Below are 24,809 nucleotides of genomic sequence, written 5' to 3'. Positions count from 1 at the left end.
GCCCAGGGGGTTGCGAAGCGGGAGGGACGGGGTTTTTGGTCGAAAACACTCACAATCTGCTTCTTCCTCAGTGTCTGGCAGCATCTTCCCCCTGGGTTTAACCCCCGCCCCAGCGATCACCTCCCACCTCTGATTTTTCCCCTTCTGCTGCCACCTGCAGTCGCTGGACCCGCCCAGACCGTAACAGCCCCGCTAATACTTTTAACCCCGGCCCCCCCCCAGAGGAGGCAGCAAGCGGTAAGTAGACGTGAGGGCAGTGGCAACAGCAAAGGTTACTGGGCATGCGCAGTGCACCCAGCGGGAGCTGTTTGTGTCGTTACGGGTGTCTCAGGGCTCTGTACTAGACCCATCCCCTGACCCCCACTGCTCCGAGGAGCGGCGGCCCTGGACGCAGGTGCCACGTAGGGTGCCCAGAGGGCCACATTTTATATTTTTTTAATATGGGTTCCTATGGCCGCCCCCTCCCCCGGATGTTTCACACACGTTAGCTAGTTCCCCCGAGCAGGCGGGGAGCGGGGGGGTTGGGGCCGAGGGACGCCGCTCAGGCGCGCGACCAGCCCCTCCCCCTCGCTCCTCCCCCCCCTTGCACGCAGAGCGAGCGCCTCCGCGCGACTCCCACCCCCGGGGAAAGCAGGGCGTGGGGCGCGCGCGCCGCACAGATGTCAGCGCGCTGACCCCCTCCACGGCTCCCCCACTGCAGGGAGGAGACTCGCAGGACCGTCCGGCGGGGGCGGCTCTGGATTGGCCGCAACGTGTCTGGGACACAGACGTCACCGAGCGGGCTGGGCTCCCAGAGGGGCGGGGCCTGGCGGGCTCGGAGGCCCAAACTAACGGCGGAGCGCGCGCCTCGCTCCGTGCCCGGCGCTCGAGCCCCGCTGCCTCAGGGAGGGGGCGCCGCGTGCGGGACTCTGCCCTGCGGAGGGAGTCGGGGGCGTCTTCGGCTGCGGGCAGCGCCGTCCGCCCCACACGACCCCCGAGCCGTGGCGAGGAGGCGCCCAGGTGCTTCGCCCCCGCTGAGAGCGACGCGCCGCCCTGTTTCTAGCCCGGCAACTAAAATCTGCGGGCGGGGCCGGGGTTGCCCGGGCTGGCGCTGTTCGCTCAGTTTTAGTGACTCGCTCCCCGTGGTTTGGTGGCGGGAGGTTGGGGGCTCGGCCGCGTTTGAGACCCCTGGGCTAGGTGCTCAGGATGGTCCCTTCTGGCCTTGGAGTCTCCGAGTCTGTGGCGACTCGGCCTGGGTTGGCAGCTTGAGCTTGACATGTTTAGTGAGATGCTGTCCCTGACATCGCACATGTTCTCTCCAGCTGTAAAATCAGTGGGAGTTTCATGCTGATTTCCAGAAACTGGCTAGGGAAGTGTTGGTGTCATTAGGCATAACCCTAGGTAACTCGGGAGGGTGGAAGACCACAAGTGTCGATGAAGCCTCCCTGTACTAGGCCTAAATGAACCAAAGCCCTTCCATGTTTGAACTTTAATCGACCTAACAAGCCAGTAACAGAGAATGGAAGGTGCAGCAGCTAGTTATCAGGTGCAACCCCACTCACACCGGTACCAGGAAATAATAATGAGGCCTGTATGCCTCTGGCTAAGGGGCAAGATAACAGATCAAAGGGAATAAGACAGGATAACAGTTCAAAAAGAGATACTAACAAACTAGACTGTTAGATGCCAAGCATGACTTAACCACTTAATGTAATTGCTACTGCTCAGTGTAATTGCTACGGGGGAGGGGTGGGAGGGAAGACTTTAGCTAAAGTTATGTATAAAAAGAGAAAAGCTGCTTGTAGAGCTGTGTGCATGATTTGAGACGTGCCTGTTTCCTTGCATTGCTTTGAGATCTCAAATAAACTTTGTCTGCTTCTCCACCTTGGTGTGTTCATTGGCGCGAAGCACACCGGGCAACGAACCCCGCTGTTGCTGTCCTCGGGCACTCTGTGCTGGCAACAGAAGGACCCTGGCAGTTCCATTTTGGGGAGATCACTCTCCCCTTATTGCTCAATCAGAGCAATGTATTGTTATTAGTTGGGTGGCTGTAGGGCTGGGACACAATTAAAAAAATAATTCAGTCTTCTCTGCCAAAAGACTTCTCAGATGGGCCCAAGCAAGGAGAGCTGTGCACTTTGCTAGAGCTGACAGTAGAGGGAAAAACAACTAAATACATTTGTCTCAGGAACGCCTGGGGGGTGTATGATTGAGGCGTGTGTCAACACACATTTCTAATAGCAATTTTTCTCCAAAAGTATTGGAGCAAATCTAATGGTGGATCCAAAAGATGAAAACTTTCTCAGGAAAGTGTAGCTAATACACTGTTGTTGAGAGCACTGCATCAGATTATGTGCAACAAAGGTGAGAGAGAGCCAGGAGAGGCGCTTGGGACCTAGTTGACTCAGAATCAGTTAAAAGGGAGATGTCCCCAGGTGCACTTTGAACTTCAGAGACAAACTAAGTCACAGACAGCAAATGGGGTAACCTATCATTAATGTTAACAAGATTTGACAGTCACATAGGCGTCGACTCCGTGGGTGCTCTGGGGTTGGAGCACTCATGCGGGGGGGGGGGGAGTAGTGGGTGCTCAGTACCCATCTGCCACAGCTGTTCAGTGGTGACCCCAATGAGCTAATTGGGGGTGCCACCAAACAGCTGATCTGCAGCTGCCATTGAACAGCTGTTTGGAGACTCAGGGAAGGGTTTGAGGGAGGGTGGAAAGCAGGGAGGGGCAGGTGGGTGGGGGCCTCAAGGACGGGGCGGAGTAGGGGTGAGCACCTCCAGTGAAAACTAGAAGTCGGTGCCCATGAAGGTACAAGAATTTAAGTTAGCAGAAAATGGTTGCCGTTCTACTGAGTATGAATAATATTTCCTCATCTCATTTAAGATAATTGCAGTGGAGACAACCATAAACTACTTTCTAATTGGGAATGAAGCTTTGAGGAAGGTAAGTGTTAAAGTTGTGGCCCAGCTCCTATAATTGTGTGCTGGTTTCCTTGGTTTCAGATGCTTCCCCCCACTCCCACCAATGTGGGTATTGCCTCTACCTCCCAGATTATAATTTACTTGACTGTCACAAGGAGTGTGCATAACTACGAGCTTTTTCATAGGGATTAAGAAATCATTTCAATTTTAATATAAACTGGTATTCGGCGGGTAATTTACAATATCCCCAATTATTTTAATTGGATATATATAAACGTACATTTGATTTTTTTTTTAAATCACTGCACAAATGTTATAGTTAACGTATGAAAACTTCTCAAAAGTCCCAGTTAGGTAACCACTCATTTTTAGGTTCCTGTTGATTTACAAATCAGTGATTCTTGACATTTTCTTTTAAAATAGAGGTGGGTGAAATTTATGTTACATAAAACATTACAAAAAAAAGTCAGATGTAAACTGAAATAAAACAAAAGTCTGTAGAAAAAAGTTTTGGCAAATAACCTACAGTGTTTGAACTGAAACCCAGTTAAACTATAGCCATATCTTTAGAATATGTTTTCTCCACATGACCTACTGTATCTTGTAGTAAGATGAGGCCCTGAAACAAACTCTTGTGTCAGAGGCCCAGTCTGAGGCCTGAAGTACTTCGAGGCATTGCTAAGCAAAAGCTGGGCTGTGTAGCCTGATTTAGGGTGGGTTAGTAGGGTTGGTGTAATTTATCCACTTAATTTAATTTTATTTGATTAATTTTTAATTAATTAGTAATATTAATAATAATTATTGGATATTAATTAGTATGGGTTTGGCTCACCAATATATTTGATCAGAAGATAAAGTTCGTCCTGAATCAGGCTTCTCAGAGTTTATAAAAGGAACTTCGGGTTATATGACAGGAGCTTACACTGAGACAGATATAGTCATAAAGACCTTTTATTAAAATCAATGAAACGATAAGCAAATGTTAAAACAGTTTAAATTACAAAGTTACAAATATCACAGTTCTTTAAGATATAGATTTATGATTTATGCAAACTTGAATACTCACTCAATACTCACAGCAGCGCTCCTTGGGCGGTTTCACACCTCTGACAGAGGAAGTTATTTCAAGATGGTTTGTGTTCCGATTTTAACTCTATATATACTAAATGCTAAAACTAAAATGAAATATGAGGGAGATTAAATCCCTTTTTACTTACTGTTTTGAAAAGAAATAATACTACGGCCTATTAATAGTTAATAGCCATCGTAGATGGGTAGCATCGATACGTAGATGAGGGTGAAGGCAATGAAGAGTAGACAGGAGCAGATAGATGGGTGTATCGCCTCCCTGATGGTGAGCTGTCTCACCTTTTTATAGAGCATTGGTCGGAAATCCTTCCTCCTATGCCCAAATTTCATCTTTCCCCCATGGAAATGTTAGGGTACACCTGCCTCATAGGTTAACATTTATGTGCATATGAATGACAGGTATGTACGCATTTGTGGTGTACTTGTTAGATTTGTGGGCAAAAATCCCCTTTTTCCACCCTTTACTGTTATTGGTTCAGTTAAAGGTCTCCAGACATCTGCGTAGGTATTTTGTCTTATTATCACTTTTCTGAGTGATGGTCCCAAAAAGTGCCGAAGTTGCCTTAGCGTCATACAGGATGTTTGACCTGTAGGTTTCTTGCATTACAGCTATTGCATTATAAATCTATAAGCTTATTACATCAAATACTTAAATTTATCAAAAAGACATTTTATACAGACCAACAGATTAATCCTCAGGGCTACAGCTGTGAGCCTGAGGCAGGCCCCAGTCACAGAAGTTGGAGAGAAAAAGCTTGTTAGAAGCAGGTGCTTTCACATATAAGTGCTAATAAGAGGAACTTGTGCCAAGACGGCACCTGGACATCCCAATATGAGGACACTCCATAGACATAACAAGGAATAGGCTGGTGCATCTTAAAGACAGGGTCAAAAGGACAGCATGATGGATAGATCTGTTTGTCTGAAACAACATGATCAAAGGGAGAGACAGCACCCTAATGGGCCAACGGGCTGTACCTCAATACGTCAGAAGGGATGAGTAATCTTTCCTGTAACTGTATAAAAGTAGGTCCCAGAGTACGCATCTTTGTCCAGCCTAGGGGGCAGTGGAGTGTCCTACCACTGACTGAGCAGTGTCCATTGCCAGGGGGCACATATTCGTAATATGTCCTTTAGAGTCTATAGGAAACTATTACTGTGCTTCGTTTGACAATAAACCTGGCTCGGGTTCCTTCGTATCTTACTAGAGTCTGTGGTTTTTGGGGGTTCTCTCGGGGTTTGCTGCATCAGCTATCTGTGCAGAGCCGGGGCAGCACAAAGAGGGAACATGCATGCAGCCGACTGTTATCATCATCGAACAAGAGCAGAGCACCACACCGGTAGCTACTGACAACATATCTTAAACTTAATTATTAGGTTAATTGTCTAATCTGCTTGTAACTTTTTTTGTAGGTATTTCAAAAATGACAAAGTTGCTGTTGATTGACGTTGATTGTGGAGTCGACGATGCTCAAGCCATAATGATGGCGCTGGCATCTCCCAGTGTTGAAATCCTGGGAATTACTTGCTGTTATGGAAACACAGTGTTGGAAAACGTCTGCAAAAATGTACTTCGTGTACTACAAGTTTGTAATAGGCTTGAGGTAATCAGTCTCTTAAATGTATGTGAATGGGTTTTTCTTTGTGTCAGGTCTTGTTTAAAAATCATCAACTCGCGTAGGCTAGGGTCACCTTTTATAGTTTCTCCTCCATAAATAATTTCTTTGCTGATGTAGGGTAATTTTTGTCTTGTTTATTTTCTGACCATATCAATCCCAGGAATAATAATAGTAATTTTCCTAAATCCTTTAAAAAAAAATCTTATAGGTACAGTGAAACCACGCTATAACACAATGATTGGGGTCCAAAAAATTGAATCACACTAAATGCGGGATCGCGGTATAGTGGGTTTTACCATTTCAAGCTGGTCAGTTTCAAGCCGGTCGATTTCTCTTGGGCAGAAAACTACTTTCATTTGTGAACTGCCCATAACAGTAACTGAAAGGGTGCAGCTCCAGCAGCGGGGACTCTCAGCCATGCAGTGAGAGAGGGAAACACTTGGGGAGAGCAGGGGAGACGTGCAAGGGGCAGAGGAAGAGCGAGGAGCAGCTGGGGAGGAGAACGGCTCTTCTCACCAAAAGAGTAAGCGGGGGTAGAGGGGAAGAGGCAGGGGGGAAAGCACATTCCATTTTTTGTATTTTTTTCTTCGGGGGCGCTCCAGCCTCTCTCTTTTTTTTTTTTTTTCTTTTTTCCTTTTTTGCCCTTCGGCGATGATCCAGCCGTTTATTTTTTTTGCGCTTCAGTGGCGCTCTGGCGGGTTTTTTTTTCTTTTTTCTTTTTTTTTCTCTTTTGCGCTTCCGCAGCGCTCCGGCCGCTTTATTTTATTTTATTTTTATTTTTTTTTGCGCTTCGGCGGCACGCTGGCGGTTTTTTTTTTGTTTTGTTTTGTTTTTTTCACTTCTGCGGGGCTCCAGATGCATTCTTTTTTTTTTTTTTTTTGGTCTTTTTTTTTGGATTATAAGCCACCTTACAATCGCATTATAGCTGAATTCGCATTATTGCAGGGTGCATTATAGCAGGGTTTCCCTGTATATCTATTTTTCCTGGCTGATGTGAAATTTCTGCCCTTTTCATAAAGGCTCTGCAATTTTAGTGCCACTAATCTGATCACTGCTAGGATATTCTTTGAAATTGATCCTGTAATATTGCTTCTTCAAGTGATTGTCCACATGGATTCCATACATGTGTGCATGCATCCATGCACATGAGATTTGGATTCTTTTGGCCAGCAGTGTTCATTGGGACCACGTTGTGCCTCAGGTGCCCTTGTGCCCCCTTCCATCTCCCCCTTAATGGGCATAAAGGGTGGAGTAGGCCCAATTGTCCTTCAGCTCCTTCTTACTTCCTGTGGCAGCTAGCATAGGTATGAGAGGATGAGTTCTAAAATTTTGAAAGACATGGAAGCATTTTAGCATCAATTCACTAGCTACAGATAATACTTCATTTAATAAATCAGTTATAAATGTAAAACATGTTTTGATAAATTTACTTTTTTCCCCTCACATATCCAGCACATTTAAGTTCGTTTTCGTAATAAAATAATTTAAAATGCTGTTTTGTGCATTTTTAATGGAATTTGAATTTCCATTAAATTGTGGATACAGTTCACAAGTAAAAATTTATTCATCATCTAGTCAAGAAAAAAGGTGAATGACATTTCTTAACATAAGAAAAATGTAAACAATAAGAATCTCTGAATAAATGTGAATTAAGATTACTTGTTGCTCAAGTAAGTAAATGTGTGTATGTATAGTATAGCCTCCTGGTTAGCAAAAAGTAGTACCAAGTTTAGTGTAAAGGCTGTATTTCATTCCAAATCAACATGTTTTAATGGTTATCAACCAATGAGAGTCAACCATTCTTTAGGAAAATAACTAAAAATTACAAAAGCAAAATAAGATTAAAACCAATTATTTAAATCAGTATTTCCAGCTTGCTGATTTAAATTGCTTTGATTTAAGTCATCCCAAATTGCTGAGACACACCTCTGGAATTGGGCCAAGAAAATCATAAGAACCCCTCTGGCTCCTATGTAGTACACGGAGGTGTGGCCAGGCGACTTTGCGCACTGCCCCATCCGCAGGTGCCGCCCCCTCAGCTCCTGTTGGCCGTGGTTCTCAGCCAATGGAAGCTGCAGGGGTGGTGCCTGGATGGGGCAGCGCGCAGAGCCACCTAGCGGCGCCCATAGAGGGGGGACATGCTTCCGGCAGCTGCTTGCAGTAAGCATTGCCTGGAGCCTGCACTCCTCAGCCTCCCTCGTGCCCCAATCCCCTGCCACAGCCCTGATCCCCTTCCCGCCCTCTGAACCGCTCGGTCCCAGCCTGGAGCCCCCTCCTGTACCCCAAACCCCTCAGCCCCATCCCAGAGCCGTCACCCCCACCCCCATGCCCCCAATTTTGTGAGCATTCATGGCTCGCCATACAATTTCCCTACCCTGATGTGGCCCTCAGGCCAAAAAGTTTGCCCACCCAGGCCTAGATGCTGTGTGGTTTATATCTACTGAAATAAACTGTTCAGCTGAGATTCAAAACGTTCTGCTTCAAAGCAGGGGAAACCTTTCAACCTTACTTATAAGGCTAAACGGAAGAGGTTTTCTACTTGGGATGCCAGTGGTAGTTGTCTTCTTCGACATCATTACTTTCAGCAATAGTGGAGTATTTGCTAGCCCTGAAACAGTCTAGACCAGGGGTCTCAAACATGCGGCCCTCGGAGCTCTTCCCTGCGGCCCGCGGAGCTCCCCCAGTTACTTCCTGTCGCCGCCAAACTCCCCTCACCCCCCTCCCCAAGTTATTTTCTGTGCCTAAGCTCCCCGCGCGCTGCTCCCCAATGTTTGGGGCCAGGTCTCTCCCCTGGCCCCACGCGCCTCCCCCCAGTGTCTCCCGGCCCCCACTTGCTGCCCCCTCACCGCCCGGGAGCTCACGCTGACTCCACTCCTCCGCTATGCCGGCTTCCGGCATCACCTGCTGCCGCAGGGTCCTAGCGCCCCCCTGCACTAGGGCCAGGGCAGGCTGCCCTTCCCCTGCCCTTCTGCCCTAGTCCTGAGACTCTCCAATGCCCCGAGCCTCTCCAATGCCTCAAACCCCTCACCCTCAGCCCCACAGCCCTCACCCCTGCACCCCCTCCTATCCCCAAACTCCGTCCCAAAGCCTGCACCCCCACCCCCTGCCGCAGCCTGGAGCCTGCACCGAGCACAGAGCCTGCACTCCAGACCCCCTCCCCCACCCAAACTCCAGCCCAGGGCCTGTACTCCAGACCCCCTCCCCCACCCAAACTCCCTCCCAGAGCCTTAGGCAGTAAATCTAAGTGCGTGTTTTGTCCTTTGAGTGAGGTGCATTATTGAGTGTATATATTTATTAAAACTGCTTGGAAATGACTTCGTCAAAAAAAAGAACACTCATGGAAGAAAAGAGAGTTTTCCAAGACAAATGGGAGAATTTATATTTTTTCAAAGAGGTAAAAGATAAATTCAATGCCTTATTTGTCAGCAAACGATTGCTGTTCCCAAGGAGTATAACGTGCGTCGGCACTATGACACGATGCACCGTGAAAAATATGATGCATTCACCGGAAAAATCCGAGAGGAAAAAGTTCAGCAATTTAAAGCAGCATTTGCCAAGCAAAGAAATTTATTTTCAGGGATTAACAAGTCTAGCGAAGATTCAGTAAGAGCAAGTTTTGTGATAAGCGAAATGATAGCTAAATCATATTGACCTTTTACAGAAGGCTTATTCATAAAAGAATGTCTTATGAAGGCCAGTGAAATTTTATGTCCTGATAGGAAGAAAGTTTTTGAAGGCATAAGCTTGTCTGCAAATACAGTTGCCTGCAGGATAACGGATTTAGCTGATAATGTGCAAAAACAATTGATTCAAATGGCAAAAGACTTTGAAGTATTTTCAGTTGCTCTTGATGAGAGTACAGATGTATCAGATACCGCACAGTGTGCAGTGTTCATTAGAGGTGTGGACTGCAATTTGAATATAACTGAAGAATTGCTAGACTTAATGCCACTGAAGGGTACCACAACGGGACGTGACATATTTCAAGGATTGGAAGAGTGCATTGAAAAAGCTGCGCTGCCATGGAACAAACTCGTATCTTTGGCTACGGACGGTGCGCCATCAATGTGCTCTGAAAACATTGGTGTGGTTGGATTATTGAAGACCAAACTGAACAGCCTCAATATACCAGGAATTAGCTTCACCTGTATACATTATATTTTGCACCAAGAAGCCCTGTGTAGTAAAAGTCTACAAATGAAAGAAGTTATGGATGTAGTTGTTAAAACTGTTAATTTTATACGTGCACGAGGGCTGAATCACAGACAGTTCACTTCTTTTCTAGCAAGTATGGACAGTGAATATGGGGAACTTCTGTATCACACTCAAGTTAGATGGCTGAGTCGTGGAAATGTTTTGAAGCGTTTTTTTGCACTTAAAGAGGAGATTGATTCCTTCATGAAAATGAAAAACAAGGAGGTTCCACAGCTTGCTGATTCCACTTTTATCTGCAACCTTGCTTTTCTAACAGATGTAACTGATCACCTGAATGCACTGAACTTGAAACTTCAGGGTAGAAAACAGGTGATAACACAGATGTATGACAGTATTAAGTCATTCAAAGTCAAGCTTACTTTATGGGGGAAACAGCTGACTGCTGGCAATTTGGTCCATTTCTCAACTCTGAATTCCTTAGGAAAAGTTGAACCCAGATCCTTGAAAGAATATGCAGAGATCATTTCTAAGTTACACAAACAGTTTGATGTGCGGTTTAAAGATTTCAAGGCACTTGAACCACATTTTCAACTTTTTTCCACACCATTTGCTGTTGAAATTGACAATGTTGCAGAGGAAATGCAGATGGAGTTAGTGGAGCTTCAGTGTGACACGATTTTGAAGCAGAAGTATACAGATGTTGGAATTCCAGAATTCTACAGGTTTCTTTCACAAGAAAGATTTCCCATGTTATTCTCTGCTTCTGCAAGGATAATGGCAATGTTTGGAAGTACATATATATGTGAACAGTTTTTCTCTTCCATGAAGATTAACAAATCTGTGTTAAGATCAAGGCTCACTGATGAACATTTGCAAGCAACACTGAGATTGGTTTCATCTCAGGATATCAAACCTAATATTGATGCTCTGGTTGATGCAAAATGCTGCCAGCTAAGTGGCCAAAAATGAAATGACTGTCAAAATTAGCATTGACGTTTCACATTACAGTTAAAGAAGTTAATAAAAAAGTTAATAAATTGACTTTTAATAGCATACTATATTTTAATACTATACTACTATATTACTCTTCATTTTTTTTTCTGCCTACCTCCAGGCGCTTCCCGCCGCCAAGCCGCCAAACAGCTGTTGGTGGCGCTTAGCACTTTCCAGGAGGGAGGGGGGAGGAGCGGGGAGCCGCGCGCTTAGGGGAGGAGGTGGAGAAGAGACAGGGCAGGGGCGGGGCCTCATGGAAGGGGTGGATTGGGGGTGGGGCCAGGGGCAGCAAGGGGGCGTGTCAGTGATGCGGCCCTCGGGCCAATGCACTAGTCCTCATGCGGCCCTCGGGGTCATTTGAGTTTGAGACCCCTGGTCTAGACTTTATATCAGATCATAAAGGTCCATGTAGCAGCAATGTCTGCACATCATCCCTCACTCCTGGGTAATACTGTATTTTCCCACTCTACAGTAGCAAGATTCCTAAAGGCCTCACATATTTTCCCCCCAATGCAGGAGCCCCTCTCCTTTTTTGGGACTTCAATATAGTATAGCAATATAATATTTATTAGCAGGGTTGATGGGTCCTCACTTTGAACCCTCAGCAACTTGTTCCCCACCAGTTGGTGAAGACTGCCTTTCTGGTGGCCATTACATCAGCTCGCAGGGAATGGGATGTTCGGGCCCTTCTGACATATCGTCTATATACAGTATTTTGTAAGGACAGGGTCATTCTTAGATCTCACTCAAAGTTTCTCACCAGATTGTCTCAGAGTTCCATATGAGCCAGTCCTTTCATCTCCCGTTTTTTCCCCCAAAGCCTGATTAAGTGGGTCTCCAGATATTTAAAGTCATATTATGAATTAGCCAGGATAGATCCATCTAGCCAGACTAAAGCTCATTCCACGATATTTGAGGAGCAGTTATGTGGAGCATTAACCAGACATTTACAAGACACTATTGCTTAGTAAGGGTTCCCACATCAGATGTTGCTTTTGTTAGAGCTGTCTTATAGCCATTTAAGTAGGACTCCTAATACCCACCTCCAGGCAATAGATAACCTATTGTTAGTCTCGAAGAGTGGAATTCATGTGGACAGTTACTCAGATTACTCACAATAACTTTTCATCTAAGTACCCTCCTGGATCAGAATTAAGGAAAAACAAGCTAACCACATTAAAATTATGCCTCAACAGTCAACAGACCCTACTTTCTGTGTTCAGTAAGGAAGCTGACACAATGGCTGAAGCTAGTTTTGTTATGGCATGGAATATCACTCGTGCTAAATGTCTATATTGTGACGGAGAATTTGTTAAGAAGATTATTGCAGAAGTGATTCCAATTTTAGATCCAAGTAACACAGAACTTCAGTGACTAATGCAGCAAATTCCAATTTCACACCACAGTATGAAGAGGCAGATCTCCCAGATGCAACATGCAAAATGATCTAAAGAATTCTCTAGCATTCAGCCTAGCTGTCGATGAATCCACAGATACTCAAGATAAACCACAACTAGCGATATTTGTTCGCTATGTTTCCACAGATGTAATTGTGAAAGAAGAAATGTTGGATTTAGTGGTGCTAAAAGAAACAACCCATGTTGTTGACATAAAGAATGTACTTGACGAAGCATTGACAAATGCTAGGGTGATGTACGACTGGATAAACTTGTCAGTGTTGCAATGGATGGAGCACCTGCAATGGTGGGGGAAAAAGTAGGTCTTATCGGACTCTTGAAAAGCGATCCCAAATTTCTGGAGTTCCTCCCTGTTCATTGCATCATCCATCATGAACACCACCAAATAGCTGATCGGCAGCTGCCATCAAACCCTCTGCCCAGTGCTGGGGTGGAGGGGCCGCCCACCCGGTGCTCCGAGGCTGGAGGCACTCAGCTGAACCGTGGGGGGGCGGGGGAAGGGGAGGAGCTGGTGGCCACGGAGGAGAGAGGGGAGCTCAATCAGTAACAAGACATCATGAATAATAATAAACCACTCCTGAGACTTGCTCCAAACACAAACACAATCTGCTCCTTAAAATAGATTGTGTGTTTATGTAACAACAGGGTTAATACTGTAAATAAAACAGTGGTGGTGGTAGTACTGGGATAATATAAATTTAAACAGAGGCAAGATGCCTTTAAGTGATGTGCAGCCATGCTATAGTCAATTTTTGCAACTTACATCTTGTTTAGATTCCAGTTTACCAAGGTGCATCTGCTCCCTTACTTGGTGGTCCTGTGGAAGGGGCCTATGTATCATGGAAGAGATGGTTTGGGTGATGTTCCTGTTCCGAATGCTCCAGGATTAGACCATCTACAGAAAGAACATGCTGTGATTGCAATGTTAAGAATTATTAATGAGAAGCCTGGTCAGGTGAGAGTGTTCTTTATATCATTTTTTTTTTATGTAGTAACAGAAGACAGCAAGCAGGACCGAAGTCTGTTTAAGCCAATGCCTTGCAATTATATGAAATTGCTTTGCCTGTCTAATCCTAATGGAGAATCCAGGTTCAGTCTTCAGTGGAAGGTGATCCGCCTACCTTCTCCTGATAGTCCATGGCGTTGTACACTGGGGCTGGAAGAAATTGTTTCTCAGACTGAAATTTGGCATTCAGTTTAACCCTGTACATGAATAGCCATAATTAAACATCTGGTCCCAAGTCACTGGCGTCCAAGTAATTGTTCCTTTAGTCAGGTAATTCTGGAGGCAAAGAATTTGACACACTGATTTACCATCTCCCTTTCTCCCAGAGGAATAATATCTTTATTTAATATTTAGGAGAGTCTGTATTTTTTTTGCTGCTTACCTCAAACATGTCCTTGCTCATGTCTTTGTGATCCTCTTTTAGATATTTATTGCAATAAGATTTCCTACTGCCTTCTGTTTCTCAACATCTACTATGTAGGCACAAAGGTATCTTTCATAATAGCTAAGACCCTCTATGCCTTTGTTTAATTTATCTGTTGTTGTTTTTTTATCTTCTTTAGAATTTTTACATCCCTACAGAGCCACAAACTATCATGGTACTTCATTTTGGGGCCTCAGTGTTTCTATATCATAGTTTTCCTTATGGCGGATTGCATGACTTGGAGGGACTGAAGATAGGACATAGTGTGTTTCATCTTTATTGGAAATTCAGATTATAGGCCTCGTTGGTAGTGCTTGAAAGCTGCTACTGTTTGATGGGTGTTCGGTCCATATGAAATGGGTCTGGTGCTCAGTCCAATTCCCTATGGACAAGTATACAAATCACAAAAGCCACCTCTGGACTTGATAGTGATTGTCAAGATAGATAACAGTTCCAGCAGAGACCAAGGATTGAATGGACATGGAATCTGTGAACAATATCTTGCCTCTAGAGGTGGTCAGAGTTGTGGCACATTGTTGGAATGGCATAGTGAAGTGTCTTTCTTCACCAGTGGTGTAACTGTTCAGTAGCTAAACTGATGACTTGATTTTCCAGGTCTCTCATTTTAACACTCTTCTCAAATTTATAGAAAAAATTAAAGTATTAATTTTCTTTGTGTAGTTTATAATGTCTCTCCTCAAATGCAGCCTAGGATCCTATTGACCATGTTTCTTGCATTTTGGGATTTTCTTTTAATATTTTCAGTTTTACAGAGAACTCTGCTCATGATTATATTGTCTTCATCCTATGCTCCTAAACACATCTTTGGTATAGTTATTATGATATGTTTTCCTTGTCTAAACTGTATACTTTTGGCAAAACTTTATTTAGCTTATCATTCTAATGTGTTCTGTCAGCCTCTAGGCCAAGGGTCGGCAACCTTTCAGAAGTGGTGTGCCAAATCTTCACTTATTCACTTTAACTTAAGGTTTTGCATGCTGGTAATACATTTTAACGTTTTTTAGAAGGTCTCTCTCTATAAGTCTATATTATATAATAAACTATTGTTGTATGTAAAGTAAACAAGGTTTTCAAAATGTTTAAGAAGCTTAATTTAAAATTCAATTAAAATGCTGATCTTACACCGACGGCCCACTCAGCCCACTGCCGGCCTGGGGTTCTGTTCACGTAGTTTGGCAGCGGGCTAAGTGGGGCCTGCGGGACCCCGGCTGGTAAGGGGCTGGCAGACGGGAGCCTGGGCTCGCAGTGGGCTGAGTGGGGCTGGTAGCCAGGACCCCCGACTGGGGATGCAGGTGGGAATGTGGGGGTTCGGGGTGCAGGAGCTCCCGTTTGGTGCTCCGGATGGGGGGTGGGGATGTGGGAGGGTGCAAGAATCAGGGCATGGGGTGTGGGGGTGCAGGAGTCAGAATGGGGGCTGGAGGTTTGTGAGCGGGTGCAGGAGTCAGGGTGTGGGATGGCTGGGTATGTGTGGGGGGTGCAGAAGTGAGGGCTGGAGTTGTAGGGGGTGCAGGGGTCAGGGCAGAGGGCTAGGGATGTGTGTGGGGGTGCAGGGGTCAGGGCAGAGGCCTGGGTGTGTGTGGGGGGTGCAGGGTCAGGGCAGGGGGCTGGGTGTGTGTGTGGGGGGGGGTGTCATGGGGGTGCCATGACTCTTGCACCCCCCACATCCCTACCCCCACCCTGAGCACCAAATGAGAGCTCCTGCACTCCCCCCACACACACATTCCCACCTGCACCCCTCGCTCCAAATGGGAGCTGCCCAGGTAAGCACTCCACACCCATACCTTCTGCCCCAACCCTGAGCCCCCTCCTTCATTCTAGTTCCTGGCCAGATGCTTCACCCCAACCCCCAGCCTACTCCTTCACCCCCAGTCCTGTGCTCAGTGCACTCCCACCCTCAGCTCAGTGCAGAGAAAGAGGAAGAGAGGGAGAAGGTAGGTACCCACTCTATGTGGGCAGGGATGGGACCCCAGACCGGCAGTGGGCTGAGACGCTCAGCCCACTGCTGGTCTGGGGTCCCGGCTGCCGGTCCCACTTAGTCTGCTGCCGGCCTAGGTGAACAGAACCCCAGGCTGGCGGCGTAAGATCAGCATTTTAATTTTAAATTAAGCTTCTTAAACATTTTGAAAACCTTGTTTACTTTACATACAACAATAGTTTAGTTATATAATATAGACTTGTAGAGAGAGACCGTCTAAAAAACATTAAAATGTATTACTGGCACGCAAAACCTTAAATGAAAGTGAATAAATGAAGACTTGGCACACCACTTCTGAAAAGTTGCTGACCTCTGATTTAATCCATTTCTCTTGCCATCATCTCATTTTATTTTTGTACTAATCTAGCATTAAAATGAAAAAACACCCTCTTCAGATGCTTCCTCATCCTGGACAATAAAATCAGCCATCTTATGCACTCTAACAGTCCTCTGCCTTAAGTGTTCAACTTCTTGCCTCTTGTTTAAATCCCTTCTTCAACCTTCCTGCACGTTTTTGGCCAGAATGGAAGGCCATTAGAGTTTCTTCCCCAACAGATGTCCTTGCTTCCCAAAGACATAAAAACCTAGTCCTCCTCGTAATGTTTCCGCAACGAAATATTGAGGAATCTGATCTTCTCTGCCTCATCTTACCAATATAGGGCAGGGATAACTTTTTTAAGAAAATCACCTACGGGCCCGTTCTGCCCCTCACTTTACTACCTAGCTGGTAAATAGTGCAAGAACATACTGATTTCCCTCTTTTGAAAGCTAGTAGATTCTGCTTCTGATGGCTTATCAAAGGGAGTGAGCTTGGAGCTTCACAGGGTGTGTGTACACTGCAATAAAAAACCCTGCAGCACTGTGTCTCGGAATTTGGACTGTGAGGCTAAAAATTGCAGTGTGACTGTTTAGGCTCAGGCTGGAGCATGGGCTCTGATACCCTCCCTCTCATGGGATCTCAGAACTTGGGCCCCAGCCTGAGACTGAAGAGCTACATGGCACTTTTATAGCCTCATAGTCCAAGCCCCGTGACCTAGGCCAGCCATGGCCATGCCATAAGTCTTTTATTGCATTGTAGAAATGCCCACATTCAGATCACTCTCCAATGAAAATATCTTGCCTCCAGTCCTCAAAAGTGTAGTTTTAGAGACTGTCAGCAAAAGTATCTTAACTAATTTATGTCATAATGATGGAGGTAGATTTTTTTCTCTTAAGTGTCCGGGTTCTAAACTGTATCATGTTTCAATGAAAAATAACACCTTCAATTTGCACTCATAACAGATTGGAAGCCAGTACAACATATGGAGCCCAGGCACAATGTGCTCATACCAACTCACTACACCTAGCAGATAAACAGCCTCATTCTGGACTAGCAGCAGCTTCTGAGTCTTTATGGATAGTTCCTGTTGGAGTTTTTATGGCAGTATTCCAATAAAAGCAAGAAAATACCATAATGTATTGAACAACTACAGATGAAAAAAGAAGTATGTGACTTCTCTGGGATTCCCAGACATCTGCAGTGAGAGTTCCAAAAGAACCCCAACATAGCTAATCCTTCTGTCAAGTGGGAGAAGTCATCCACTAATAGATGAAGTCACGGAGTGTTGCTTTAACAGAACTGTAAATAAATGTTTAAAACAAACCACTTAGAAAAATGTTCATTGGAGTAATATGTAAAGAGATGGAGTAGTGTTTTGTTTGTTTTGTAGATTTCTCTAGTTGCCACTGGTCCTTTGACTAATCTAGCTTTGGCAGTGAAATTGGATCCAACATTTCCTCAGAAGCTTAAAAATATGTTCATCATGGGAGGAAATGAAGAATGTAAGTAATTTAATTTATAAAATGATCAGTAGGCAAACATTTTAACTAATAACTCCAGTATGCTTATTCAGAAGCTGTTTGGCCTTTTTTATACAATTGCTAGACTACATGCATTTGTGTATTAGATTAGGTATGGGAAATGAGGTTGGTGTAGTTGTTAATGTTGCCATAATGTGTGATTTCCTTGATTTTTAGTAATTGCACTCACAGTTATACCTTTTAATGACCTTAACTTGAAGTTAAATCTTTGTTGGAATTTTATAATAAATTTATCTTATGATAATATGTTGATGCTAAAATATGATCTGTTTTGGACATGTTCTTTTTTTGTATTATGATTTTTTGGTAAGCAAAATGGAAAAGGCACAGTAAATATTGTAAACTTTGGCACTGAAAAGTAAAATGATTGAAGAAAGTAAGCAAAAATACTGAACAGTTACTTTTTCGGTTTATGTTTTTGTTAGCCAGAGGAAATGTTACAGTCTGTGGAGAATTCAATTTTGCAACTGATCCAGAAGCTGCGTATGTTGTCTTAAATGAGTTCACTTGCCCTACTTATATTGCAACATGGGAATTTACATGTCGCAATTCATTGTCTTGGGTAAGACACCAAATGTTTAATGTAAATTAAAGTTAAAGGTAAATCTGGGGAAACTCAGTCTGCATGGGTACAGGGGTATGTCCACATGGATCAGATTACAGGACTGGGTCCTAAATCAGAGCTCCCTGAATTGGAATGTAAAAATAACTGTATCTAAAGCTGTGTACATGCTCTGTTGCTGGGCAGTCTTGACTTAATCGCAAAAAGAGGGCTGAAGCTATATCCCAATGTTTCTCTTCATTTTTTAATTGCCAACATTATTCTTTTGGTTTGCAGGAATTCTATCATGAGTGGGTTAATCAGAACACCAAAAAAGCTAAGTTCATGGAGAAAATATCTGAGCACAGTATAAAATTCACAGATCCAAAACACGAAAATACAAGCAACATCTTCTGGACTTCAGGATTTGTGTCTTGTGATTCTTATGCTATGGCTGCTGCAATTGATGAGAGCTTTGTCACAAAAGCCATAGAAACTGCTGTAAGTGTGGAGCTGAATGGCTCACTAACTAGAGGAATGATGGTAATGGATATGGCTGGTCTTCTTAAGAAGAAAAATAAAGCTTTTGTCATTAATAAGTGTGATTTAGAGAAGTTCAAGGGACTTCTCATTGCTGCTTTAAAATAACATTTGGCTGTCTGATAAATTTCCCAATCTTGTTAATTTTGAACTGTAACTGTAGGTCTAGTTACAGTGGTACAGATAACTTTAGATTCATAGCTACTATCAGACAACATACAATTATTTTTGGTTAATAACTTTCTCTTATGTCAGATTTCCAACAAAGTGCATTCAAGTGAATATGAAAAGGACCCATTTAAATCTACAGTAGTGAGAGAATTCAAAGTGCAAGTTAAAATGGCAGCCTAATTGTTAGATAACTCTGAATGCACTTACCTGGTAGGCTAGTACTCTACTTTAGCATGCATTTACTCAATAGACAGAAACAGCAATAAAAGAGCATTGAAAACTAGAATATACATATAAATTATGATCTGTCATCAGTTTGTAAGATGGAGTAGATAGATTGTTCTAATTCTCACTGCTTTATTATTATTATGAGAAAACAATCCAATTTTTACTTAGAGAATCTAGATTAAGGATTTGCAAAGTATTATTTAAAAACCACTTTAAGATCCAGGAGCTCAACATGTAATGATAACATTTAAAACACATTTTTGAAAATTTGTAAAAAGGGAAGATGTAGAAGAATTTGAAGGACCATGGTCATGGGAAACAAAACTGTTTAACTTCAGTTTACTAATTTGAATATGGCCCAGAAATGTAGTGAATGAGTTTATCATGTGACATCTGTTATGTATCTTATTTAAAGTGGGTTTGTAACCTGAGTCCAGTTTACACAACAAAAAAGCACGCTTGTTTGTAGATTATGCAGAATGAACAGCCCTGAAGACACAAGTAAATGAGCAATTCCTTCAGAAGCTTCAGAGCCATGTGTTAAATTAATTTGTCATGAGTCTTTGATTGCTTTGCATGCCCTGGGCCCATTAATCCATCTCCTTGGAACTTATCCTAATATTTCAAACCTCTGAGCAGCTTCAGACACCTACCATTTAAGAACAAAACATAATTACACCTTCCCAAATGGCTTTTTACAGTTGAGGATCTGGCCCTTTGTAGTGAAAATTTTATAGGGTTAGGAATACAGTGAATGTTTACACTAACAAGAAAACTCTAAAACTCTGTGTAAGATACCATATCCTGTAAAGTGGATTTTATTTGTCCATACAGAATGATGTGGTAGAAAGGTTTTATCGGCACTTGCTTGGGATTGCCTACATAATTTTACCGCTGTGAAAAATGTGTGATCATCCGAACTGGTCATCCCAAACTCACACCCAAAGAACCTTCATACCACTCCATCTTGTATTATATAAAAAATATTTAGAAGATGATAAAAGAACGAATAGTACTTGTGGCACCTTAGAGATTAACAAATTTATTTGAGTATAAGCTTTTGTGGGCTAAAGCCCACTTCATCAGATGCATGCAGTGGAAAATACAGCGGGAAGATATAGAGATATATGCAGAGAACATTAAAAAAATGGGTATTGCCATTCCAACTCGAATGAGACTAATCAATTAAGGTGGGCTATTATCAGCAGGAGAAAAACACTTTTGTAGTGATAATCAGGATGGCCCATTTCCAACAGTAGACAAGAAGGTGTGAGTAACAGTAGGGGGAAAATTAACATGGAGAAATAGTTTGTAGTTTGTGTAATCACTCATCCACTCAGTCTTTATTCAAGCCTAATTTAATGGTGTCCAGTTTGCAAATTAATTCTAGTTCTGCAGTTTCTCGTTGGAGTCTGTTTTGGAAGGTTTTTTGTTGAATAATTGCAACTTTTAGGTCTGTAATTGAGTGACCAGGGAGGTTGAAGTGTTCTCTGGCTAGTTTTTGAATGTTATAATTCTTGACGTCTGATTTGTGTCCATTTATTCTTTTGCATAGAGACTGTCTGGTTTGGTCAATGTACATGGTAGAGGGGCATTGCTGGTACATGCTGACATATATCACATTGGTAGATGTGCAGGTGAATAAGCCTCTGATAGTGTGGCTGATGTGATTAGGTCCTATGATGGTGTCCCTTGAACAGATATGTGGACAGAGTTGGCAACGGGCTTTGTTGCAAGGATAGGTTCCTGGATTAGTGTTTTTGGTGTGTGGTTGCTGGTGAGTATTTGCTTCAGGTTGGGGGACTGTCTGTAAGCGAGGACTGGCCTGTCTCCCAAGATCTGTGAGAGTGAGGGATCGTCCTTCAGGATAGGTTGTAGAGTTTAAGTGTTGAGCTCTCTTCTGCATCACTCACAATCAGTTTCAAAGTGTTGGATCTACTTGTAATAGATGTCAGATTGTGGATGGAGTAGAAAGTGGTCCATGCAATTAAATTCTATCTTTATTAAGATGTAATATACATTATGAAAATGTTTGAGAAGTCTTGACTTAAATCAAGCAGTGTATCTGGCAGTCATTTGAAGGGCATATACTGTCCATAGAGACAACCTCTTCGGTGATAAGCTTTAAAAACTCCTTTTCCTGAATCCCAGATTTTTTCCCATAGTCTAGGCCCTACCTTGTTCTAGTTACCTATTTCACAGTGCATAGAAAAGGAACACTCAGTATATGCTTCTGCCGATTGAGATGGGCTGAGGTTCAAGCCTTGGACTTCTCACAAATGAAAGTAGCAAACCCGTTAGGTGTAAGCATAAGCCTAATGGGAAGAAATTGTCTCAAGTAAATTGCACTATACTCTAAACTGTACTCCATTTTCCTTTATACTCCATTTTGCTAGCTTTGAATTAGTAAGAAGAAATTGTAGCCCCGAAGAAATTGTTTTGAGTTTATTCTTTGCTGATTGTACTAATGATTTTAATGTTAGGAGGATAGTTTTATGGCTGTAATTGCCTTATTTACGATGCAGGCTTCTATTGCTATGTTTCCTAATTGTCTCCTTTTTGATACTTCAGTGACTTGCATGACTTGGAATACTATTAGACTCGTAACTCTGATGCAAGACACCTAATGACTCTTACCAGCAAAGACCTATACAGGACATATGTTTTATATTTTGATAGTTTGAGCCAAAGTTCTGTCATATAAATCTCTTGGTTAGCAAGAGCCAGGGTGGCCAAGTTATACAAATGCATTTGTTCATGATAGGGAAATTACTTGCATCTGCTGCTGCTTCAGATATGCTCTTCTAGGCAATCTCATACCCTTAACACCTGCCTTGTCTATCCATGCTGTTCCTGTTCTGTAGATTGCCTTTACTCTCTGATCATGTCAGTCTGGCAGTTAAACTTATGCTGGAAATTGTTTTTACTGATGTAATTATTTTAATAGCAAAAGACCATATTATATTGTTGCTCAAAATGGACTTGAGTGAAATAGTACTTGGATCCAAATTCCTAATCAATAGTAAAGTAGTTGCACAATACTAAAATGTTTAAGCTGAGGAAAAGGGAATTAAAGCAGCGTATAAGATTAATTGCATTTAATTAGATTTGTCACACTAGTCTGATATGACACCCAATTAAGTCTTTCACGTTATTTTAGTAGCAAACTCTGTATATAAAATTTCCAGTTGAAATACATGTATTTAATTGTTCCCTTTCTGGGGTAAAATCCTACTTTGTGGCTGTCAACAGTTAAGAATATTTAATTTATTAGAAGAAATTCTTTAGTTTTGACTCCAAAATTTGCTATAACTTAAAAAGGGAAAGTCGTTATTTGCTAATTATCTACTTTTGAAACCCAGCTCTCCATCAATAAGAAACTAAAGAATAGCGACTTGTTAATGTAGGACCTGGATATGTCTTAGTTTGCATGCTCTAAAGCCATGGTTCACGGCGCCTTTTTAATTTTTGAGAAATCCTCATGCCCCCCACCTCTCCTTTATCGTCATCCAACCCCCCCCCGATCCTTGTCCCCTGACCACCCCGTCCCAGGACCACCCACCCCTAACCGTCCCCCCAGGACCCCACTCCCTATTCAACCCCCCCGCTCCTTGTTCCCTGACCACCCTCTCCCAGGACCCCACCCCCTATCCAACCCCCCCACTCCTTGTCCCCTGACCGCTCCCTCCCAGGACCCACCGTGCCCCCCGGGACCCACTCCCTATCCAACCCCCTCGCTCCCTGTCTCCTGACTGCCCCCCCCTGGACCTCCTGCCCCTTTATCCTACCTCTCCTCCCCCCGCTCCCCACCCCCTTACTGGGCTGCTCAGAGTGGCAGGACTGGCTCATTGGAAAGCCTGGGAGGTGGGCGGGCGCAAGCCGTGCTGCCAGCGTGGTGGTGTGGCTGTGGGGGAGGGTGGACAGGAGGGGAGGAGCTGGAGGCTAGCCTCCCCAGCTGGGAGCTCAAGGGCTAGGCAGCCTCGCGCCCACCTTGGAATTTCTTCACGCCCCCCCAGTTTGGAAACCAATGCTGTAAAGCTATGGTTCAGTAAGCACATGTTTGGTAAGCATGTGTGTAACACAAAGCATCACAGTCAATGGAACCACTGACATCATTTTAGTTACAAATGTGCTTAAGTATTTTCTGTAATAGTGCCTTAATACTGGTTCAGTAGCAGCAGTTAGCTAAATCTATTCCTAGAGCTGTGTAACAAATGAATAATTCTGCTGAAAGCAAGGAGATAATAAAGGAATACTAATTCATGCTCTTGAGGAAGGGAGGAGGAAATCAAATCTGTTTGTCAAACAGGAACAAAACCAAAGTTTTTGTTTAAACTTTTAACAAGAAACACAAAGAATAACTTAAAAATGTTCACACTTACATCTAAACTATTGTTGCTGTTTCTGTTTATATTACCGTAATGGCAAATATTCAGAAATAATCATGCTACTGTAACTTTAAGTTGACATTTGCTACTTGTATTTTCATATGATTCTTTAAGAATACTGTAGATGTTTTATATCAGCAATCAGTATGTTAATGGCATTTTGTATTTAGATGCATCAGTATAAGAAGCATGTATGATTTCGGAAGTAGAGAAAAATATTAAATACCTGTCTGTGTCCTTTCCAGCTGCTAATTTTAATTTGCTCCTTGGAAAATCCTGAATGTGCAAAATGGGAAGTGAAATAAACCAGTTATTTCATGCATTAGGAAAGAGCCATGCTCCCCTTCATGAGTGAGTCTTGTGGTCATCCCTGTTATAACTTATTCTTGTTCTCCCTGGTAGTGATTCCTTAATTAGAATTGCATTCTAAAATGAGGCATAATTTCCTGGGGTGGATTTCTCTAAAAGTAGGTGGGTAATCTGTGAAATTTTACACCTTGCTAGTTTTTATATCCTTTGAGGGGTTTTTTTGTAGTTACTATAATTATTTTCACAAGGTTTAAACTAAAGCCTTTGAAATAGGGCTCTGGCTGAAATTTTCCCTTGGCAATCAGTCAACAATGAAAAGCATAACTCTCTCTTATAAAACTCGGTAGGTAGGTAAATGCTGAGAAGGAACTGTTGCAAGAAGGAGGCTGTTTTTTTTCCCCTTCATTGTTGAATTTAGAGTCAGTTTTAGCCATTATTCATGCCCATAACTGAAAGTTATCATAATTGGTTGATTGGAGCTGGGCCCACACAAGACCAGTTGATAGAGTCAGTGGAGAGGCGGCACACATTAAATGTCCATCGGGTTCTACAAAAGAGAAGGGATTCGTGTACCTCAGTAGCTGCACTTCTACTCCCCACAGGTCCCCACTCACATTGCCTAAATCCCCTGTCGTGACCTGGCCTGGTCTCCTTCTCTGGACTGACTCCAGTCTGTTATTAGTGGACCCAGTTGCCAGATCTCAGGTGCTTTTAAGCCCCCCTAGCTCTGGGCAGTGAGTGATCACTATTCCTAGGTCTGGGTCTCAGGCACACTTCCATATGTAGAGACTGAATCTGACACCTTTCTTAGGTAATGGATCTTGAAATCTGGCCATTTCAGATCCTGGAACCCTGCCAAACTCCCAGTTGCTTAACATGTTCTCCCCCCCCCGCCCCAAGTCCACCTGGCTATGGAAGCTCTGGTTTCTAGTTAAATCCTTCAGGAACAATGTGGCAGGAAAGCAAGAAACAAAGGCTTAGCAACAACCTACTCTTTACTCTTAACAAAGAACACTAGAGAGTTGCAGGGGGCTCGACTGCAGGAGGGGTTTGGGAGGCGGGCTCTGGCTCCCTGCCCCTGCGCTGCTCTGGGAAGCAGCTGGAACGTGGGGGAGCAACAAGGCACAGCTGTGTGTTGCTGTTGCTTCAGGCACCGCTCACAGCA

General features: G+C 43.4%; 1 protein-coding gene across 1 annotated transcript; it reads left to right on the top strand.

Annotated features, from left to right (window-relative positions):
* The first annotated feature begins 809 nt into the window (after nt 1–809).
* On the top strand, nt 810–20,400 carry LOC123363838 (inosine-uridine preferring nucleoside hydrolase-like). The gene is given in 8 exon segments (XM_045005293.1): nt 810–999; nt 2,870–2,929; nt 5,410–5,600; nt 12,956–13,012; nt 13,014–13,136; nt 17,317–17,428; nt 17,893–18,029; nt 18,306–20,400. Coding segments are annotated over 6 exon segments (960 nt in total). The 5' UTR covers nt 810–999; nt 2,870–2,929; nt 5,410–5,420; the 3' UTR covers nt 18,657–20,400.
* The last annotated feature ends 4,409 nt before the right edge of the window (nt 20,401–24,809 follow it).

The sequence above is a fragment of the Mauremys mutica genome, chromosome 1, assembly GCF_020497125.1.
Source record: "Mauremys mutica isolate MM-2020 ecotype Southern chromosome 1, ASM2049712v1, whole genome shotgun sequence".
Classification (NCBI taxonomy): domain Eukaryota; kingdom Metazoa; phylum Chordata; order Testudines; family Geoemydidae; genus Mauremys; species Mauremys mutica.
The sequence above is the reverse complement of the archived record's forward strand: the minus strand, read 5'-3'. Positions and strand labels throughout refer to the sequence as shown.